This window comes from Perca fluviatilis, chromosome 6, assembly GCF_010015445.1.
Source record: "Perca fluviatilis chromosome 6, GENO_Pfluv_1.0, whole genome shotgun sequence".
NCBI lineage: Eukaryota > Metazoa > Chordata > Actinopteri > Perciformes > Percidae > Perca > Perca fluviatilis.
In genome coordinates, this window is record NC_053117.1 from 41597401 (window position 1) to 41619889 (window position 22489).

Below are 22489 nucleotides of genomic sequence, written 5' to 3' on the forward strand. Positions count from 1 at the left end.
AAAACTATCAAAAGCCGTCTTGGTTCATCTTTCTACTGTTCCAACAATCACTATATAATCATTATACACACAATATGCTGGCTCTATACATGCTAAAAGTCCTGATTATTTACATGGAGTCTGGTGGAAATATGCTGGCTCTATACACGCTAAAAGTCCTGATTAGTTAACATGGAGTCTGGTGGAGATATGCTGGCTCTATACACGCTAAAAGTCCTGATTAGTTAACATGGAGTCTGGTGGAGATATGCTGGCTCTATACACGCTAAAAGTCCTGATTAGATAACATGGAGTCTGGTGGAGATATGCTGGCTCTATACACGCTAAAAGTCCTGATTAGATAACATGGAGTCTGGTGGAGATATGCTGGCTCTATACACGCTAAAAGTCCTGATTAGATAACATGGAGTCTGGTGGAGTTTGGTGATGGTGATTTCGGGGCTGTTTCGTGTTAAGAAGTTTCTCACATCATGGACAACATTGTCAGATGATATTTAGGTTGATTATTCATTGTTTTAAGCTGTGAGCTGTACATTTCTGTAACTGTTTATTGTAATTATAATGTGTTGGTAGTAAAAAATATATTTTTTATTTATTTTTCAATTTTTCAATTTAAATTAAATATATATATATATATATTTATTTAAATATTTTTGTTTTCATTTTTTCTATTTTTTGTTGTTGTAATTTTTAAATTCTATTTCATTTAGCTATTTTGTATATTGTAATAATAAATTGTTGCTAATAAAGTCTGTTTAAAACCCCCGCCACCCCAAAAAAAATAGTTTCAGTTGCAGCCGCAGCCAGCCTCGCGGCGCGTAAAGGGTTAAAAACGTGAACAGGAAGTTTATCCCGGGCGTGTATAAAGACACTTCCGGTGCTCCTCTTGAAAGCAACCCGTTTAGAAACATTAATGGCTTGACGTTAGATAAACTAAAGATACACGAAGCTAAGAACCAGCGGCACAAGATGAACTACGTACCGGGCACGGCCAGCCTCATCGACGACATCGACAGTAAGTCTCGAGCGGCTCCTCGTGCACACACACACATACACACACACGGTGTACGTCTTAAGATGTGGAGCATCGTGTCTGACACAAACTGCAACATTTAGCAAACTAAAGAGAAACTAAGTACATTTACTCCGGTACTGTACTTTTCAAATGACGCCTCGCATGTTTTACACAGAGAATAGCAGCCTCTGCCTTCAAACAGTCACAAAAGAGGTCTTATACAGGTCCATTTCTGTTCCCTAAGGTACAAACTTAGCAAATGTTCCCTTAAAAGTACAAAAATGTATCTTTTTTTTTTTTTTTTTTTTAAAGGGGTGATAGAATGCAAAACCGATTTTACCCTGTCATAGTTGAATAACGACAGCTCGGTGGGTAAATAGGACATATATAAGCTCAAAATCCCATTGACACCCCTTTACTATGAAAATCTATCTATCTATCTATCTATCTATCTATCTATCTATCTATCTATCTATCTATCTATCTATCTATGTCACGGCCGTATGTGTATTAAGAGAACGGTCACGCCCCAACATTTACATAGCCTACACAACTGACCTGAGATCAGGTAGTACATTTACATAGGCTACACAACTGACCTGAGATCAGGTAGTACATTTACATAGGCTATACACAACTGACCTGAGATCAGGTAGTACATTTACATAGGCTACACAACTGACCTGAGATCAGGTAGTACATTTACATAGGCTACACAACTGACCTGAGATCAGGTAGTACATTTACATAGGCTACACAACTGACCTGAGATCAGGTAGTACATTTACATAGGCTACACACAACTGACCTGAGATCAGGTAGTACATTTACATAGGCTACACAACTGACATGAGATCAGGTACTACATTTACATAGGCTACACAACTGACCTGAGATCAGGTAGTACATTTACATAGGCTATACACAACTGACCTGAGATCAGGTAGTACATTTACATAGGCTACACAACTGACCTGAGATCAGGTAGTACATTTACATAGGCTACACAACTGACCTGAGATCAGGTAGTACATTTACATAGGCTACACAACTGACCTGAGATCAGGTAGTCTTCTGAATCTAGCTAGGTTACGCAAATCTCTGCTATTCCATTACAATATTCACTTCTGAGACTTTTTTATGCGAGAAATCAACTATGTAAAGCTCAAATATTGGCCGTTTTACGAAAATGGATGTCTAATTGCAAATTTTGTCCGACTGTGTGTCGGACTTCAGCGGCCGGTGCTGCCTGTGTAGCTGCCTCGCCGCCCGGCCTGCCTTCCTTCACAGACCCCGGCCTGCTCTGAGCTCGATTGAGCTCCGTTACGGCTGGCAGCCCACGGCACTTCAAAGTCACCGTTTTGTGGGCCAATGGACTACTAAACGCTGGTGCTCTGACAGAGCTCCAGGGCCTGCAGCTCCCCTCTTCCTAATGCCAGGTGTGTGTGAGTGAGAGCACGGTCAGCGAGCTTGTTACACCAGCAGTCTCTTACCACAGATTCCAGTTACTCTTATAATGTGTGTAATTATAATGTGTTGAGTTATTTAAACAAACGATCGGAGAAATACACGCCTGCGGCTGGATGTAGCTCTATCAATGAGAGCTAGCTAGCCTCCTCTTAGAACTCCTCTGGAATTCACAAATATTCATTAACTTGAAATCGGACACCATTGTTAGCTTTATAAGACATTTAGTTAGATGTTGTATATGTGGCGTGACGAAATTCAAACTGTAAATATACTCAAATTACGACGAAAATGAAGCTAACTATCCGTGATTTGTAGCTACACATAGATAGGATTGAAGGGACAGTCGCAGCTAACGAAACCCTAGCTAGTCTTCACAAATATTCATTAACTTGAAATCGGACACAGTTGTTAGCTTTATAAGACCTTTAGTTAGATGTTGTATAAGTGGCGTGACATTGTGTGTAACATGAGGTAAGAGATTGCTGGTGTAACAAGCTCGCTGACAGCGCTCTCACTCTCACACACGGGCCATTTAGCTAGCAGGAAGAGGGGAGTCACAGGCCCTGGAGCTCTGTCAGGGCAGCCAGCCTAACGGAGCTCACAGCAGGCCGGGCGCCGAGGCAGCAGCACCCCCGCTTAACTCCGACACACATTCTTACCAAATTTGCAATTAACCATCAATTTTCGTAAAACGGCCCATATTTGAGCTTTATACAGTTGATTTCTAACATAAAAAAAGTCTCAGAAGTGAATTTGGTAAGGAAACATTGCAGTGTCTGAAATATGAGATTCTGTTGCTTCTCTAATGTATGTGTATTGGGGATTCGCTCAACCAATCAGCGTGCGACCTCTAATGCGTGTGTATTGGGGATTCGCTCAACCAATCAGCGCGCAGCTCATCTAAATATTCATGACCATACCATATTTGGAAGAAAAGCTCTTGTTACAAATAGGGCCAAAACACAGGGATGCATAAGGGCCAATAAAATATCAACCAGGCCATTTTCAGCCCAACTAATGTTACATACCCCATTAGGAGACCATAAGGAACAGTGTGAAATACCCTATATAATCATTCTATCACCCCTTTAAGGTACAATTATGCACCTTACATTGTGGACTTTCTGAGGTGTAAGGTACATATTTGTCCTTTACATGTGTCCCTTACATATTAAATATTTGTCCCTTACACGTGTCCCTTACATATTTGTCCCTTACATATTCAGTGTTTCCTTTAGGATTGTTTTTAGCAGTGGGGGCAGGTCCGAACACCCCCCTCCCCCCCCATGAAACAGTCCTGACACTTCGCTGCAACACAAACTATATATATTTATTCACCTCTATTCACACACACATTGAGGCATATTCTCAGTTGTGATTGAACTGTATTTGTTGAGTTACTATATAGGCCAACTTTGATCTTGACATATAGGCTAAGCATTCAGTAGCAAATAACAATAAACCTACTATTAATGACATTATCTTAATGACAATAAACCCACTATTAATGACATTATCTTAATACCAATAAACCCACTATTAATGACATTATCTTAATAACAATAAACCCACTATTAATGACATTATCTTAATAACAATACACCCACTATTAATGACATTATCTTAATAACAATAAACCCACTATTAATTACATTATCTTAATAACAATAAACCCCCTATTAATGACATTATCTTAATAACAATAAACCCCCTATTAATTACATTATCTTAATAACAATAAACCCACTATTAATTACATTATCTTAATAACAATAAACCCACTATTAATTACATTATCTTAATAACAATAAACCCACTATTAATTACATTATCTTAATAACAATAAACCCACTATTAATTACATTATCTTAATAACAATAAACCCACTATTAATGACATTATCTTAATAACAATAAACCCACTATTAATTACATTATCTTAATACCAATAAACCCACTATTAATTACATTATCTTAATAACAATAAACCCACTATTAATTACATTATCTTAATAACAATAAACCCACTATTAATTACATTATCTTAATAACAATAAACCCACTATTAATTACATTATCTTAATAACAATAAACCCACTATTAATTACATTATCTTAATAACAATAAACCCACTATTAATGACATTATCTTAATACCAATAAACCCACTATTAATTACATTATCTTAATACCAATAAACCCACTATTAATTACATTATCTTAATAACAATACACCCACTATTAATTACATTATCTTAATAACAATAAACCCACTATTAATGACATTATCTTAATAACAATAAACCCACTATTAATTACATTATCTTAATAACAATAAACCCACTATTAATGACATTATCTTAATAACAATAAACCCACTATTAATGACATTATCTTAATACCAATAAACCCACTATTAATGACATTATCTTAATAACAATAAACCCACTATTAATTACATTATCTTAATAACAATAAACCTACTATTAATGACATTATCTTAATACCAATAAACCCACTATTAATGACATTATCTTAATAACAATACACCCACTATTAATGACATTATCTTAATAACAATACACCCACTATTAATTACATTATCTTAATAACAATACACCCACTATTAATTACAATATCTTAATGACAATAAACCCACTATTAATTACATTATCTTAATTGTGTGTGTGTGTGTGTGTGTGTGTGTGTGTGTGTGTGTGTGTGTGTGTGTGTGTGTGTGTGTGTGTGTGTGTGTGTGTGTGTGTGTGTGTACTAAAGCAACATGAATGTAGCGGAGTAAAAAGTACAATATTGCACAAACACACGCAAAGACACACATACACAGACACACGTGTAGAGACACATGCAGAGACACACATGCACACTTACTTTGAAATGTAATGGAGTAGAAGTAGAAAGTGACATGAAAAGAAAAGACTCAAGTTGAAGTACAAGTACCTCAACATTTGGTACAGTACTGGAGTAAATGTACATAGTTACTCTGCACTACTTCACTGTAAAATGTTTGCGAGCTTCATGATTAGCTTCTGTTTTTATTTCCAGTGAATTATCTATCTATCTATCTATCTATCTATCTATCTATCTATCCTGTTTGTTTCTGTGAAGCACTTTGTTACATTGTGTATCTGGATGAAAGGTGCAGTCTGATTGGTTGGTAGCCGTGTGATGTTGTGTTTCTGGATGAATGGTGCATTCTCATTGGTTGGTAGCCATTTGATGTAATGAATGCTGCCCGTGTTGGTTGTTTCCTGCAGAGAAGCACCTGGTGCTGCTCCGGGATGGAAGGACTCTGATCGGCTACCTCAGGAGCATCGACCAGTTCGGTAAATCTCCTAAATGTCTTTATTCAAAACAACGTTCAAAGACCTGCAGTCAGAACAAAACGAAATAAAATACAAACGTACGTTAACGCCAGGAGGATCACAAGTACAACAGTCATGTTATTTAACTATCTCATTTCAGTAGCAAGGACACCATCAACCAGATGAACAATTTAATAAAGATAACTGGAATGCGAGGCAGGAAGTCGCTTGTAGTTATCAGTTGACTAGTCTCTTATAGCCAGACCTTCCTCCACAGCTCTGTGGAGGAAGGTCTGGCTAGTCCACACAGCATTCCTGGATGGGAGAAAAACGTGCTCTGGTTTATTGGCATTTCTTTAAACCAATCACAGTCATCTTGGGTGGTGCTAAGCTCCAGACGGAGCCACGGTGCCTCTGCTAAATAGTCTCAGGAAGGAACTGGTTTTGGTGGAACATGTGGACATTCAGAAGTAGTTTTAGTCGTGCAACAGAAAACTCCGATTGGACAGATAGTCTAGCTAGCTGTTAGACAGTCAGTCAGTCAGTCAGTCTAGCTGTCTGGATTTACCCTGCAGAGATCTGAGGAGCAGTTAACCATAGTCCTCACAAATCCACCGGAGGTTAGAACGCCAACACAGAGACAGAGGAAGGAGACGTATTTTGCAGACGGTACCTCTGCAAAATCTGTACACATGTTCCACCAAAACCAGTTCCTTCCTGAGACTATTTAGCAGATGCACCGTGGCTCTGTCTGGAGCTTAGCCCCGCCCACAATGATTCTGATTGGTTTAAAGAAATTCCAATTAACCAGAGCACGTTGTTCTCAGAGAGAGAGAGAGAGATCTCGTTTTTTTGCAAAATGTTTTGCAACTGATTTAATAAATAAACTTCGGACTCCGTGTGCAAGGCTTATGTGCGTGATGAATTTTTAGGAAGACCGATACGGGAAAAAAATGCATGGAGAAGAAATCTACGGACACAAATAGACTAGGGCTGCTCGATGATGGGGAAAAAAATATATAATCCTGATTATTTCGGTCAATATTGAAGTCACGACAATTTAACAATTACTCGTTGACTTCTGGAAAGATGCTGCAATTATTGAACTTAAAAAACAGTGGAAAAAGTGAAATTAATCATCAGTTAAAAAAAAAGAAAACACCTAGAACTGTGAGATTTTGCTTAAATACTTTAAACTTTTATTTTCTCATTCAGAACACAGGAGAAAATAAGAGTTTACTTGCAAAACTTACTGAGCTAAATATTAGTTTTTCTCAATTATTCTGTTTTTGTGATCATTGGGAGCCGAAAATCATAAACACGATTTTAAATTTCGATTAATTGCACAGCCCTAAAATAGACAACGTGTAGTAAGATAAATGTTTTCTTTCCACCAGTCTGAGAAAAACAACTTTCTGTAAAGTTTTTGTCTGTAGTAGTTTAACACTGCCCTTAATATCTCTAACTCCTTTCCTCTCCTCGTTTCCCTCTCAGCCAATTTAGTTTTCCACCAGACAGTCGAGCGCATCCACGTTGGGAAGAAGTTTGGAGACATCCCCCGAGGAATCTTCATCGTGAGAGGAGAGAATGTGGTGCTGCTCGGAGAGATAGTGAGTATTTGTGCATCTGAATAGCTAATATCTGAACGTAGCTTTAGATTACAGCAGCGAGGAGACAGTTTGATTTAACATGGAGCTGACGGGATGTGGCTAATGAAGTTGAAGGTGCAGTGTATGCTGTTAGCATGTCCTAAATTTGCTATTTATTTGAAGGAAGGCAATGCTTCTTTTATAGAATAGGCTTAATTTAAATTTACAGTGGAAAATAAATGTGTGTTCATTAAACAAATGTTAACTGTATCTATCCGATTGAATCGTATCTCACCGAATCGTTTGATATTAAAATGCATCGTAGCCCGTGTATCGGAAGCATCCTAATAGGGGAGATAAACCTTGTGAACTCCAGATGAACGTGTTGTCTCGGTCTGTGCAGGATGTGGAGAAGCCCTGCGACACGGTCCTGCAGCAGGTCTCCATCGAGGAGATCCTGGAGGAGCAGCGGCTGCAGCAGCAAGCCAAACAGGAGACGGAGAAAGTCAAAACGGCCGCCCTGAAGGACCGAGGCCTTTCCATCCCCAAAGCCGACAACTTGGACGAATACTGACCCCCCCCCCTCCCTGATTCCACCAGCCTCTTCCTCACTTCTGTCTCGGACTGTTTTTTTACGTTGGATTTGAGTTTATGAGAGCATGAGTGATTTGTTTTGTGGGTGCGAGGCTGCATCATGCCGGGCCTGCTCGCCGTTGTGTGCTGTGTGAATCTCATTTTGGATAATTTGTGGAGAGAGTTGGGGAGATGTGACTGCTGCTCTCAGTTCTGCAGAAAGAATCATGTGTCTACGTAAGATCACTCAGTTGTCAACGTAACTTAGCATTTATTTTACAGCAGCACTTTCTATTTTGTCTGTGATATGTTGAGCCTTTTTATTTGGAGACGTGTGGGCCCGCTAATGACAAAAACTACATGCTATGCTCCATTAAAAGAGTTTAGTTTTTCATTATGGAAGGCGTGCTTGGACTAATTTTTGTCGTCGCACCTTTTTAACGGTTGTTCTACTTACTCTGTTGTCAGTATTGAAGCGTTACGGTGCAAATTTGGCGGCACAATTCCATACAAAGACATAGACGCAAATGAGGCGATGATGCAAAATTGGCCTCATTCGTGCCGCACCGTGGATTGAAGTGAGAAATGTGGGTGTAGATGTGTAGCAAAAGCCAATCGGTGTTTAGAGGAGGAGGAGTTTTCTTTGTGAGAAGTAAGCGGGGAAAGTTTGACTACCTGGTAAGTTGTGAAATGATATCTCTGTTGCTGTGTTTATGGAGCAGCGCCAGTGTTAGCAGAGCCCTGGTAGAACCAGACTCCATCCAGAAACCAAGCATTTTAAAAGTTGTTTGCTTGTCGTCTTGCGAACAGCCCTGATAAAGTATCAATTCAGACTTTGAACTATGCTGTTGTTATTTCAGCATACTTTCTATCTGTTTATAGCAGTTAAAAACGGCACAATGCGTACTTTAAGTCGTGCTGTAAATGGCAGACATCAGACGTAACGTTTCCTTCCTGGAGAAGGCAGGAAAACATCGCTGAGCCGTTTGCTCCGCCAGGTGATATTATTAATCCAGACATTTCCAGATGTACAGAGCAGCAGCAGAGTTTATTTGGGCCGTATGATGACGGAAAGAGACGTGGTTGAAGCCTACATCTCTACAAGGTACCAGATTAAACACAAATTGATCCAAACGTGATCCTGCGATCTATCTCTCGCGAATGGCGCGACGCAAATATTTTATTTCGCCTTGTGTTGACACGCCTTCAGTGTGGTATAGCCAGCTGTATCTCCACAGCGCTGCGGAGGAAGGTCTGGCTACACCACAGAAGCATTCTGGGATAGGAAAGACAAACTCTCTGGGTTGTTTCCATTCTTTTAAACCAATCGCAACGGTCTCAGGCGGCGCTAAGCTCCAGACGCAGCGATGGCGGCTCTGCTAAATAGTCTCAGGAAGGAACTGGTTTTGGTGGAACATGTGCACCCCGCAAAAGAAAAATCCACATACAATATTATTATAATTATTTTTATTATTTCCATCAAGAAGCAATACATGTATCAACATACTGTGTAATTTCACACTCCAAACAGGATACATTTCTTACCGGTATCAGTATTCTTCTACTCCACATTTTACACGCACGCACACACACACACGCACACACACACGTCTGTATTACTATCTTTGTGGGGACATATTGACATAATGCATTCCCTAGCCCCTTACCCTAACCTTAACCATCACAACTAAATGCCTAACCTTAACCCTTACCCTAACCTTAACCATCACAACTAAATGCCTAACCTTAACCATCACAACTAAATGCCTAACCTTAACCCTTACCCTAACCATAACCTAATTCTATCCCTAATCCTAAAACCAAGTCTTAACCCTCAAACAGCCCTTTAAACTGTGCAGACCCCACAAGGATACTGTAATCCCCGGTTTTTGGACCCCACGAATATAGTAAAACAGGTACACACACACACACACACACACACACTTACTTGGTTTCTAGCGCTCAGTCACCATACCTAGTTCTTATATCATAGCCATTACATTTACAACGCTTCATATATGTCCTGCCACACTTGTTGAATTGTTGCCTTTTGTTCCGGTCTTGGAACATTGAATTTTCTATACTTGAATAGTATTTTATTAGTCCTTTCCATTGTTGTAACGATGGGGCCTCTGTATCCTTCCAATACTGTAAAATGTATTTTTTTTATATACCAAGGAGAAGAAAAGAACCATCCGTCCAATGGGGTATTTTAGCTCGTCAGTATTTTTGGAAGATACTGCTCAAAACTGTGAATCTCTAACCAACCATTACAGACCTTCTCACATTCCCAGAAAGCATGTATTATTGTCTCCTTTTGTATGCCACATTTTACACAAACAGGGGAGATAGAGGCATCACATTTATCTATTTTTGATTTAGTGTAGTATATCCTTGTCATGAGCTTATATTGTATGAGACGCAGATTCTCATTGGTGGTTTGTTCCATATATATATTTTTGGAGAGAATAATTATCTGCCTGTGCTTCTATAAGGTGTTTGTACACTTTCCCTATTAATTTCTTGTTTTCGCCTGAGTTTAGGAATAGCCTCTTGAGTAGCTGTAGTCCTATTATAGTTTAGATCAGAGTTATCTGTGATCCAGCTCTTTAACTGAAGATATCTTTAAAAAAATCCTTATTATCCACATACAATATTAAATGAAGTTAACTGTTGTCTCAACACCGTAACGTGAGCTATTTAAATCAGCTGATGCATGGTTCAACCTCATTGGCTCTTACCAGTGTATCTCTGTGTGTTCATCCACAGCAGTGGATATGACTCATGCCTGTGGTGTGGGAGATCTGGGTTCAATTCCCACTGGTACATTAGACCTTTAACCCCTAGTTGTCCCAGAGGCGTTCAACCTCTGACATATAGAGCAATTGTAAGTCACTTTGGCTAAAAGCGTCAGATAAATGACATGTAATGTAACAGCAATCCCCCCCCCAATCGGTCCCAAAACGTCCCAGTTAGAGAGGAACATATTCTTTGTAAATCTTTACAATCTATCTCTAAAGATAAGAGCGTGCCCCAGTGATCGATCCTTTCTGCCTTCATCAGTCTGTTAATCATTTGGACAGATAAAGTCAGTCAAGGGCATAACTTTGGTTTCAACATTGGAGAGGCTGAGATCCCTATCTACGGGGGGGTCCCGGGACATGTCTGCATGGATTGAAAAAAGCGCAGAAACCTCAAAAAATGTTACGAAGGGAGAAGGGTGAAACTGCCGCGTTTGTGCTCACACGCCCGCTGCAAGAGCTGAACTGTGTTGACCTTTTCCCAACGCGAGCGACACGCAAATCAATGAAGAAGAGACGGATTCTTCGGTTTGTGAGTTCACTGACACGTAAACCTGCTTTCTAAACGGTTCTCAGGACGTAGACCGCAGAGATTCTGCTAGTCAGAGCATCGGCACAAGACCGGATTTATCAGGTAACGTCTGTAATTACTAACCAACTTTGCTATGACTATGCTAATGTAGCTCACTTTAGCTATCAGCAGTAACCACTATTACTACTGGACCTGTGATTAGGGAGCTATGATACCACGGTCAGCTGATCGCCTGGCGTTTAATCGTGGAGCGTTGTCCTTCACGTGAGGAGCGCAGTAGATCCACGCGACTACCTAGGTGGAGTGGGGCTCTCGCGTTATTATGTAACCCACGCAACTTCTAGGAAAGCCCCGCCCTACAAAGCAGCTCGATTGGTTGGGGTTAGGCATTGACCTCGAGTGGTTAAGGTTTAGGATAGCTGATTGGTCAGGGGATAGGACCTGAACCTACATCAACAAAACAGGTTACAGCCAATAGTAGTGTGTGAATGCTATTGAAGGGCGGGCCTTTCTTAGAAGTTGCATAAGTTCCATAATATGTACGGTGCTCCCACACATCATACACACACACACACACACACACACACACACACACACTCACAGACAGCGACACCACAGACACCGACACTCTAGCACATACACACACACACACACACACACACACACACACACACACACACACACACACACACACACACACACACACAGCGAGACACAGACACGCACATACTCACAGACACACACACACTCACAGACAGCGAGACACAGACACACTCATGCACATACTCACACACACACACACACACACACACACACACACACACACACACACACACACACACACAGCGAGACACAGACACGCACATACTCACAGACACACACACAGACACACACATTTTGTGGGATTCAGTCCTGCTGCTGCTGTGAACTCGTAACATTAAATGTATGTAGAGTCTTATTATTTACTGTGAACACTGTACAGCAGCCTAACTAAGAAAACCACTTTCCAGGATGTTGTCAAGCTGTGTGCAGTTACAAAAGGTTGAGATCTGGGCAGCCTTTAATTACAGGAAAGCCGACGCTGAACATTTGTCCTGAAGGGTTAAATTGGTCCAACGGGTCATGGTGTGTTTATCTGCTGCAGCCTCACTTTGATGTGAGTTACGGTGAGACATGATTACACAGAACGAATGCAGGGGCCGAGCAAATAAGACTTTGAGACAGAGAATAAACAAAGCTAAAGTACAGTTTCTCTGATTTATTCTTATAAAAAGGAGCATCTCTCTTCATCCTGTCAGTGCTTCTCTGTCTGCGCTTCAACCAGGAGAAGGTAAGCTGTTAGAAAGATGGATTGTTTTAATGTGTTTAATGTACACGTTTAAATACTCTGCCAACAGTTAAATACAGTTTAACACATTGAGTTTAAGATGTAACTGTGCACACTGGAACTGTAAATTCTTTTAGAGATGACTAGATTTACTCTACTTATTCTCCTTTTGGAAGTTCAATCAATGTATTGATGTTTTTTAGTATTATTTGTTACTAGTGCAGTGCCCGTGCAAAATCTGTTTTTGTGTGTGTTATTAGTAATTTTTAGTGGTGTGTTTGAGTGCTCAGTGTTTTTTTTTCAATTACACAGCAAAAGTTCAGTGATATTTTTATTTGTGCATAGTAGAATGCTGATACTGATATAATGACATACGATAAATATGGAAAATTAAACTACAGAACATGGTTACATATCAATTTATAGTGGTGACATGTATTTGGATATCTGTGTACAGGTAGCAGGAGATTAGATTAGATTTACATTAGTTTCAACTTTGTTGTCATTGTGCAGAGATACAAGTATAGAGACAATGAAAGGCAGTTAGCGTCTAACCACAAATGCATGTGATATTAAAGTATAGACAGGTAGTGCAGTATAAACAGTAAATGACATAGTGTAGTATAATCAGTATATGACATATATTGCAGTATAATCAGTATATGACATATAGTGCAGTGTAGACAGTAGTATACAGTTAATAAAGTGGCATGGTGTATCAACCCAGTCTCACAGCAGGTCATGAAATGGTCACGGTATTTAATCCATTGATTCGTGTACATGTACACGTTTATCTCGTTTTATTTTCATGGTGGTCAGCACGTCTTTTAAACTAATGGATTAAGAGCGGCTACGGTAGCGAGTAGTATGAAAGGCCGAAAATCTGCGTAAGGAGGTTGGTCGGGGGGGGGGGTGGATGGGTCAAACTACAGGACTTTCACCCAGGAGACCGGTCGATCGTCTCCCCCATGTCATGTTTCCTAAACCCAACTGTCACCTTCTTCTTATCCTAAACCCAATCGTCCTGTTGTTGTCCCGTGTCCCCCGGAGACCGGGGATCGTGTCGAGATAAACGTGTCTGTGTACACGAATCATTAGATTAAAAATAACGTGACCATTTCACAAACTGCCGTGAGACTGTGTTGGGTGTACAGTAAGGATATGTGCAGTGACATTAGCGTGTGTGTGTGTGTGTGTGTGTGTGTGTGTGTGTGTGTGTGTGTGTGTGTGTGTGTGTGTGTGTGTGTGTGTGTGTGTGTGTGTGTGTGTGTGTGAATGGGTTGTTTGCTATGCATACCGCTACACCTCTTGATCATGTTGTGTGTGTGTGTGTACCTGTAATATGAGATGTATTTTTATTTGTTATCCATTTTTTTTACTAATTAAGCATTGTTTTGTTTTTAAATTGTTGTATTTGTGCTTTCTGTGGGACTACAGATGCAACTTAGCCTAAGGCTAACTCTGGTGCAATGCATCAAATGATTACATTTATGTTTAAATTGCACACTGTCCCTTACAAATAAAATTGAAATTGAAAAAAATTGAACAGCAACATTATCAGAGCAGAATAAATTTGGATATATAGTATGAACAATATAGACAGATATGTGCATAGTAGTAACAGTAACATTTTAAAGGGGCACTATGCAGTTTTGGGCCATTTCGCTTTTTGCTTACAGGTTTCTCTATAGAGCTCCCCCTACAGCTTCAGAATAGATATTTGGCAGTTCCGATGTTTACTCGTGTCTGACTCCTCTCTCGGTCAGTCTGCCGTTCCCTTTTTCTCTGTTCCTCCGACAGTGCTTTCCTAGCTTTCTGCTTCTTTTTTGCCGGCTCAGCCATGACGATAGTGTTAAAAACTGCATCGCTACCTTGTTAGCTGGTTCCTGAGTGGGCGTATGTGTGCAGTGCCATGAAGCAATTCGTTACATCGCGAGACCTGATATCACGCCATACTTCTTAACGTTGCAAGGGTGTTTTTTCCGCTCACAGGCGCTAGGGGGGAGCAAGACGACCACCATTGAACTCGAAAAAAAAAGGCATTTAACCATTCCAATGACTCTGAAGCTGTTCAGTTAAGCTCAATTAAGCTAAAAAAAACTGCATAGTTCCCCTTTAAGAGTAGGAAAAATAAGTGCATGTGCAGTATAAACACTATAAAGAGCAGTAGAATATGGGTATGCATAAATGTAGATACAGTACATATAAATATAAATAGAATACTATGGGTGGTTTGGGGCAGTGCAAGGCCTTGAAAGACACTAGGAACGCATTGAATAGGACATGTTTAGTTGCTGAAACAGCCTAGCGTGTTTGAGTTGCTGAATAGCCTAGGCTACTATTACACAGTAGCCTAAACTCGAAAACGATAACATTAAGCGCACCAGAATAAAATACATATATTATTATATATATATAATATTCAGAATTAAACACTGTAGCTGACTTAGAGATTCATTGAACATCCACGAATGAACGTTAGCGCGAACATTCAGGTGAGATTCAGAGCAGGCGACTACTTCAGGTGAAAAACGAACATCCACAAAACATACTGAGAGAAATGTTAGTGCTGGAGTAGGTACTACTAGGGGGAAGGGCAATTAGAGTAAAGGCGCTGACGCACCAACCCGATTATCGGCCGAAGGACAGTCTGGCGATGTCGGTGACTCGAGTCTGTTCGTTGTGTTCCGTGCTGTCGTCAGTCGGAGGGGCCGTGGGCGTTCATTTGGGCCAAATTTGACTTGTTGAATCAGTGGTTGGGAAGTCGGACTCAATGAAAAATCTGATTGGTGGAGAGCTAACCCGGAAATGACGAGTGGAATGAGCGTGACTAGAGTCTCTCAAAATCTGATGAAAATCTTTTAAACTGACCTTTGTCGATCTGACATGAAGACAGATTCAGCAACTGCACGTCCTATTTCTCTCTTAAAATGTTTTCAGAAACACGTTTCGGGGGAATTATTTTCATAAAATATGAGATAGTATTCCGAACGAGCCGCCATTATGGTCGGGGTGAAGCCAGACCCACGTGACGCGTTCTTTCAATCAGCTGCCGGTTTAAATTTTTTGGGCGACAATACAGATTAGCGCTGCCTACTGTTATGGAGACATATTACGTTCCTGTAATTTATAGATAGATATTCATTAGTTTGACAATTGTGATGACCCCTCCCACTTTATGGGTGGATCATGTGAGCTGGGTAGGAGGCAGGCAGAGGTGTGGTAGTCTACACCTGGTTCACATTTGCTTGATTGACTCTTTAAAGAGGGCTGGAGATTCAGTTCTGGTGATCTCTCTCCATCCTCACAGCCAGAAAAGGTTTGTTTTTAAGTTTTGTTTACATTGTGGCATGGTTCACAGCTGCTGGTTACAGCGTTCTCGCTCACTACTGGACCTGTTTAAAAGATTTTCAGTCACTTAGACACAAACGAATAGGGAAATATCCAGCTTGAAAAATAACCACCTTTTTGAGAGTAACAACAGCCCACATACACATTATACTAACCCTTCAGAAAATACCTCCAGTACAAAATAAGTTTACTCATTAAAACAATGAAGCTGAACTTTTGAACTTTTGTCTTAGTTCACAATGATGATGCGTGCAGTCGTGGGTCTCTGGGTCCTATCAGCGGTGATCTGTGTGGGCAGAGGCCATCACCATTTGGGTCACGATGACGACAAGACCGTCCAAGACACTGTAGCGGACGGCAGCGCCAACAGCGTCTCCCTGGTGAACGAAGCAAACCAAGAGTTTTCCTTCCGACTCTACAGGCAGTTAGCAGCTCATGCTGACTCTCAGGGAAAGAATATCTTCTTCTCCCCGGCTAGTGTGTCGACTGCCTTGGCTGCGTTGTCCGTGGGAGCGCAGGGAGAGACGCACCGTCAGCTTTTCAGTGGTCTTGCTTTCAACAGCTCCCTCCTGACGCAGACAGATGTGGACCAGGCCTTCCAGAGGTTCCTCCAGAGGGCCAACAACACATCTCAGGAGGACGCCAGCGAAGGGACCGCCGTGTTCGTGGACAATGGCTTCAAGCCAAAGCCGGAGTTCCTGCAGACCCTGAAGCAGTCGTACTTCACAGATGGGTTCAGTGTGGACTTCAGCCAAGCCACAGAAAGTGCTGATACCATCAATAAGTACGTGGAGGAGAAGACCAACGGGAAGATTGACCAGCTGTTGGAAAGCCTGGATCCAAACACAGTCATGTGCCTCATCAGCTACATCTACTACAAAGGTAAAAAGGTCCTGTGGGATGAGATCTAGTCAGTAATAATCTAATGTAATAATGTAAGATCTGTTTACATATTTTGAGGTTAAATTGAACATATCAAACCAAAGGTTGTGTATTATTTCTGCTCATTGTGTAACAGGAAAGTGGGCGACTCAGTTTGACCCAAAGCTCACCAAGCAGGACGACTTCAACGTGGACGAGAACACCAAGGTTCAGAGTTTCATTCTTAATTCAGAAAATAATTATTTGAGTCCCAGTAATTAAAGGAGAAATCCGACCGATTTTTATCTGAGTCTTGATCGCTAGATGTATCCGAGTACTGTCTATAGGAAAAAAAAAACTAGCAAAGCTAGCAAACTGGAGTTGCTGCAGCTAATGGCCAGAGCTGAAGTCCCGTGGGAATTCATTTGTTGCAGGAAATGGTAAACAGTAGTGTGCAGATCGGAGCGTAGTGTGTGAAGAGTGAAGATCGGAGGTGTTCACAAGGGAAGAAGCTTGGAGTAAGCATAATGTGTGTTGATCTACTGTGGAAAATAAATGGTTTGTGTTTGTTTGTTTACCATTTTGGGACTTCAGCGCGAGACTAGAGCTAACCTTCAGTAACGCTATTACTGTGCAAGCCACAGGCATCATTTAGACCATTTCCATGAAGTTACATAGTCACTAATTAGATTAGATTAGATTTAACTGTATTGTCATTGTGCAGAGTACAAGTACAAAGACAACGAAATGCAGTTTGTGTCCAACCAGAAGTGCAAAAAGAGCATAAAAGTGCATTGTGATATTCAAGTATAGACAGGACAAGAAATGTAGTGCAGTGTAGACAGTAGTGTACAGTTAGGCAACACAAGGTGGTTTAGAGTAAATATAAAAGTGTGCAGTGTATTAGCAGTTACCTTATAAGAGCAGAATAAATATGGCTATGTAATATGAACAATGTATGAACAACATGTTCAGATATGTGCAATGTAGCAGCAGTAACATTATAATAGGAGTAAGAATAATGTAGATATATGCAGTGTATTATTATAAGAAAAAATAAATATGGATATTCAGTATGAACCATATAGACATATATGTACAGCTATGTGCAGTGTGGTAACAGTACCATTGTAGTGCAGAAACAGTAACATTATGAGAGTAGTGAGAATAAGTGTGTGTGCAGGATGAATAGTATGAAGAGCAGTAGAATATGGCTATGTATAAGTGTAGTTACAGTATGTACATTTGTAAATAAATAGAACACTATGGGTGGGATAGGGGGGTTGGGGGCTTAGTTGGTTGTCACCGGGATGCAGAGTTAGAGTTCAGTAGGGTGACAACCGCAGGAAAGAAGCTTCCTCTGAACCTGCTGTTAAGGGTGTGCCTGTAGGGGAGTGGGGTGAACATTCTGTGGTTGGGGTGAACAGTCTGTGGTTGGCATGAGAACAGTCTGTGGTTGGGGTGAGAACAGTCTTTGATGATGCTGCACGCCTTATGCAAGCATCGCTTGCCCTGGATGGCCTCATTGAAGTAGAGCGAGAAACCGGTGATGCGTGGGGCAGTTTTCACCACCCTCTGCAGTGCTTTCCGGTCATGGTCAGAGCAGTTGCCATACCAAATTGTGACACAGTTGGTGAGGATGCTCTCGGTGGTGCAGCGGTAGAAGTTCACCAGGATCTGAGGCGACCAGTGGACCTTCTTGAGTCTCCTCAGAAAGAAGAGATGCCGATGAGCCTTCTTGATCAGGGTAAAGGTGTTGAGGGTCCAGAAGAGGTCCTCAGAGATGTGGACACCCAGAAACTTGCCCCCACAACTGGCATTTTACCTAACTGGGAGCTCTGGCCATTAGCTGCAGACAGTACTCGGATACATCTAGCGATCAAGATTCAAATAAAAAAACAGGAGCATAGTCAGACATCGTAAACATTCAGGGTTCAGCCCAAAGCTAAGCCATTGGGAATTCTTCATTTACGAAATATATATAAAGTATTTTTCATGTTGTTAATACAATTTGGGAAAACCTGATAGTTGTAACACCCTAGTTTGTTTTTGACGTCTTCTGCTTTTTTCAACCTTTTTGCAGTTTTGCTGACGAGAAAAAGGACAGAATGGATTTGAGTCCCAGTCCAATTAAGCCTCATCGTTCATTCTGTGTGTCTTCATGTTTAAATTGTCATCGTCCAGGTTTCAGTCGACATGATGAATCTGGAGGATCGTCTCCACACGTATCACGACCGCGAGCTGAACACGATGGTCCTTCAGCTCCCCTTCAACAGCTCCTACTCCATGCTGCTGATGTTGCCTGACGTCATGGCAACACTGGAGAACGCCATTTCCCCGAACCACGTCACCAAATGGTTGAAGGCTATGACGAGACCCAGGTTGGGAGAATCTTAATTTATGCTTCTAATATGAGGAAGGTTTGACACTGAATAAGGTACACTTATTCAGTGTCAACTTAGGTAGCTTGGTCCTGTCCAATAGAAACTGTCCTCCCCCAAAAAATGCCCCCATAAGTGCATCATTTTGACCTATATTTAGGTTTGAAGTGGCGCCCTCTAGCGGCCGTAGTAGTTCTGACGGGAGCAAAGCAGGAAGTAAGGTGAGGAAGTATAAGAGCGCCAAATGTCCTGGAAAGGAGGCAAGTTTGGGGGGATGGGTCGAACAAACAAAGGACTTTCACCCAGGAGACCGGTGTCCATGTCCCGTTTAAAAAGAAAAAGAAAAAGTTTTTTGTCTGTAGTTGTTCATTGGTCTGTAATTGTATGGTCTTTGTTGTGCATCTGCTTTAATCTTTTACTCTTTGTTTATGTGTTCTTGAGTATCAAGAAAGGTGCCCATAAATAAAATGTATTATTATTGTTTTAACTTTATCTCAATTTAATTAAGTGTGTTTTTTTTTGGGGTTACCCAAAAGGGAAAGGATCCCTACAAAGAGAACTTATTGTTAAAGAGTAAGATCCTTTTTGTTTAACATGAAACAGCCCCGAAATCACCATCACCAAACCAACCAGACTCCATGTAAATAATCAGGACTTTTTTCATCGTAAAACAAAATCAAAAGCCGTCTTGGTTCATCTTTCCACTGTTCCAACGATCACCACTCTGGTTTGGTTATAATAAACCCTTAATTCACCCATTTACATGTGGAAATATGCTGGCTCTATACACACTAAAAGTCCTGATTATTTACATGGAGTCTGGTGGAGATATGCTGGCTCTATACACGCTAAAAGTCCTGATTATTTACATGGAGTCTGGTGTAGTTTGGTGATGGTGATTTTGGGGCTATTTCATGTTAAACTAAAAGGATCTTACTCTTTAACTAAAAGGTCTATCTCTGTAGGGATCCTTTCCATAATGTTGTCAAACACTTAGAATAATCCGAGTCTGTCATTGATAGAAAACAGCATGTCATTGTTTAAGGCCCTCATATCCAAATGAAACTCCTGCCCTAGTCAGATTCACTGAATTTTTGTCTCCCCCACTCCCCCAATGTTTTAGGAGACATGAAGTATATATTCCAAAGTTCTCCATCAAGACTTCCTACAAACTGAACGATGTGCTGTCAGAAATGGGAATGACAGACATGTTTGGTGGTCGTGCAAATTTGAGAGGCATTTCAGAGGAGCAAGGACTGGCAGTCTCAAAAGTAAGTAAACAGAGCATATGTTTTGTTATTTCACACATACAGTGCCCTCCACAATTATTGGCACCCCTGTTTAAGATGGGGTCATGGACTTCTAAAAATTCTCCTTTTTTTTTTAAACAACATAGAACTCAAATGCAAAAAAAGAGAAAAATCCAACCTTTTATTTAAGTACATTACTTTGGTGGTAAAAAAAAAAAATCGCATTTAGAAAAAGAAAACTTGAAATCATGTGTCCCAACATGTTTTGGCACCCCTAACAATTCCGCTGAAAAATGTAATAGATTTTTTTTTAAATATATTTTTTTGTAGGTAGCTTAAGTAACAGTAACTTCGCCTTAACTTACGCCGGTATCTACAGCCAGAGGAATCATTAAGAAGTTTAAAACAACTGGAACAGTGACAAACAAGGCTGGAAGAGGTCCCAAGTTTATCTTACCACAACGCACAGTGAGGAGGATGGTAAGAGAAGTAAAAAAAGTCCTAAGCTCACTGTCACAGAATTGCATCAAAGGAGTGGCATCTTGGGGTCCGAAGTCTCAAAAACAACATCAAGAGCGCTCTACCACATGCCAACAAGCTGTTTGGGAGGCATGCAAGGAACAAGCCTTTTCTCACTAACACTCACAAACGTTAACGTCTGGAGTTTGCTAAGCGGCACTGGGACTTCAACTGGGATCGTGTGCTTTGGTCAGATGAGACTAAGATTGAGCTTTTGGCAACAAACACTCCTAAGTGGGTCTGGCGTAAACAAAAGATGAGTATGCCGAAAAGCACCTTCACCACCGTGAAGTATGGTGGGGATGTGCGTGATGCTTTGGGGCTGTTTCTCTTCCAAAGGCCCTGGGAACCTTGTTAGGGTGCATGGCATTATGAATGCTTTGAACTACCAAGACATTTTAAATAAAAACCTGATGGCCTCTGCCAGAAAGCTGAAGATGGGTCGTCACTGGGTCTTTCAGCAGGATAATGATCCTAAACATGTGGCAAAATCTACACAAAAATGGTTCAGCAGTCACAAACTCCTCCCTGGACCACAACCCAATCGAAAACCTGTGGGGTGAGCTAAAGAGGAGAGTTGAGAGAGGACCCAGGACTCTGGATGATCTAGAAAGATTGTGCAAAGAAGAATGGTCAAAGATCCCTCTCTCTGTGTGCTCCAATCTTGTGAAATGTTATAGAAGGAGATTAAGTGCTGTCTTGTTGGCAAAGAGGGGGGGTGTAGCAAAGTATTAACATCAGGGGTGCAAATAATTGTGGGACACATGATTTCAAGTTTTTTTTTTCTAAATGTGTGATTTTTTTTTTTACCACCAAAGTAATGTACTTAAATAAAAGGTTGGATTTTTCTCTTTTTTTGCATTTGGGTTCTATGTTGTTTAAAAAAAAAGGAGAATTTTTAGAAGTCCATGACCCCATCTTAAACAGGGGTGCCAATAATTGTGGAGGGCACTGTATTCCATTTGTCTGTCATCTCATTTTCTCTGCGTTGCAACGCAGGTTGTGCACAAAGCTACGCTGGACGTGGACGAGACCGGAGCCGAAGCTGCAGCTTCCACAGCCATCCTCATCGGACGGACGTCTGACCTCCCAGGCGATGTGTTGAAGTTCAATCGTCCATTCATGGTCATCATCACTGAACGTAACACAGAGAAAATCCTCTTCTTGGGCAAGATTATCAACCCAACCATCTGATGATCATCACTTTGTGTTTGCTCGAGCACAGCTGTTGCATCTCATATAAAGGAGTCAGAAAAACTGTTGTTTTGTTGTCTCTTGCTTTATTGAGAGTGTAAACAGTTTTTATATAATGATCTTTGAAGGTAAAATAATGTGGTGATAAAATATGATCAACTTCCATAAGCATTTGGTATTCATTTATAACAGATCAGATTTTAAAAATACAGTAGAGGTCTTTTTGAACCGCTCTGGTTCTGGATATTAAAATCCTTTATTTAAGTAAAAGTACTACTTCCACACTGTAAAAGTAGAAGTTCTGC

At 40.7% G+C, this 22489-nt stretch overlaps 2 protein-coding genes across 2 annotated transcripts; both read left to right on the plus strand.

The window, feature by feature from the left end:
* Positions 1–826: 826 nt before the first annotated feature.
* Positions 827–8367, plus strand: lsm1 (LSM1, U6 small nuclear RNA associated). Its single transcript, XM_039802520.1, has 4 exons — positions 827–1015; positions 5759–5827; positions 7301–7416; positions 7799–8367. Exons 1-4 carry the CDS (start codon positions 970–972, stop codon positions 7967–7969), a joined length of 402 nt encoding a protein of 133 aa, XP_039658454.1. The 5' UTR covers positions 827–969; the 3' UTR covers positions 7970–8367.
* Positions 8368–12531: 4164 nt separating this feature from the next.
* LOC120560217 (serpin A3-5-like) lies at positions 12532–22252 on the plus strand. The gene is made up of 6 exons (XM_039802490.1): positions 12532–12631; positions 16213–16861; positions 16998–17068; positions 19025–19221; positions 20345–20492; positions 21990–22252. Exons 2-6 carry the CDS (start codon positions 16219–16221, stop codon positions 22182–22184), a joined length of 1254 nt encoding a protein of 417 aa, XP_039658424.1. The 5' UTR covers positions 12532–12631; positions 16213–16218; the 3' UTR covers positions 22185–22252.
* The last annotated feature ends 237 nt before the right edge of the window (positions 22253–22489 follow it).

Coding starts and splice junctions, on each gene's coding strand:
- lsm1 (XM_039802520.1), top strand. CDS start 970: ATGAACTACGTACCGGGCACGGCCAGCCTCATCGACGACATCGACA. Junction 5,828..7,300: donor CAGGAGCATCGACCAGTTCG/GTAAATCTCCTA, acceptor TTTCCCTCTCAG/CCAATTTAGTTTTCCACCAG. Junction 7,417..7,798: donor TGGTGCTGCTCGGAGAGATA/GTGAGTATTTGT, acceptor CGGTCTGTGCAG/GATGTGGAGAAGCCCTGCGA.
- LOC120560217 (XM_039802490.1), top strand. CDS start 16,219: ATGATGATGCGTGCAGTCGTGGGTCTCTGGGTCCTATCAGCGGTGATC. Junction 19,222..20,344: donor AAGGCTATGACGAGACCCAG/GTTGGGAGAATC, acceptor CCAATGTTTTAG/GAGACATGAAGTATATATTC. Junction 20,493..21,989: donor AAGGACTGGCAGTCTCAAAA/GTAAGTAAACAG, acceptor GTTGCAACGCAG/GTTGTGCACAAAGCTACGCT.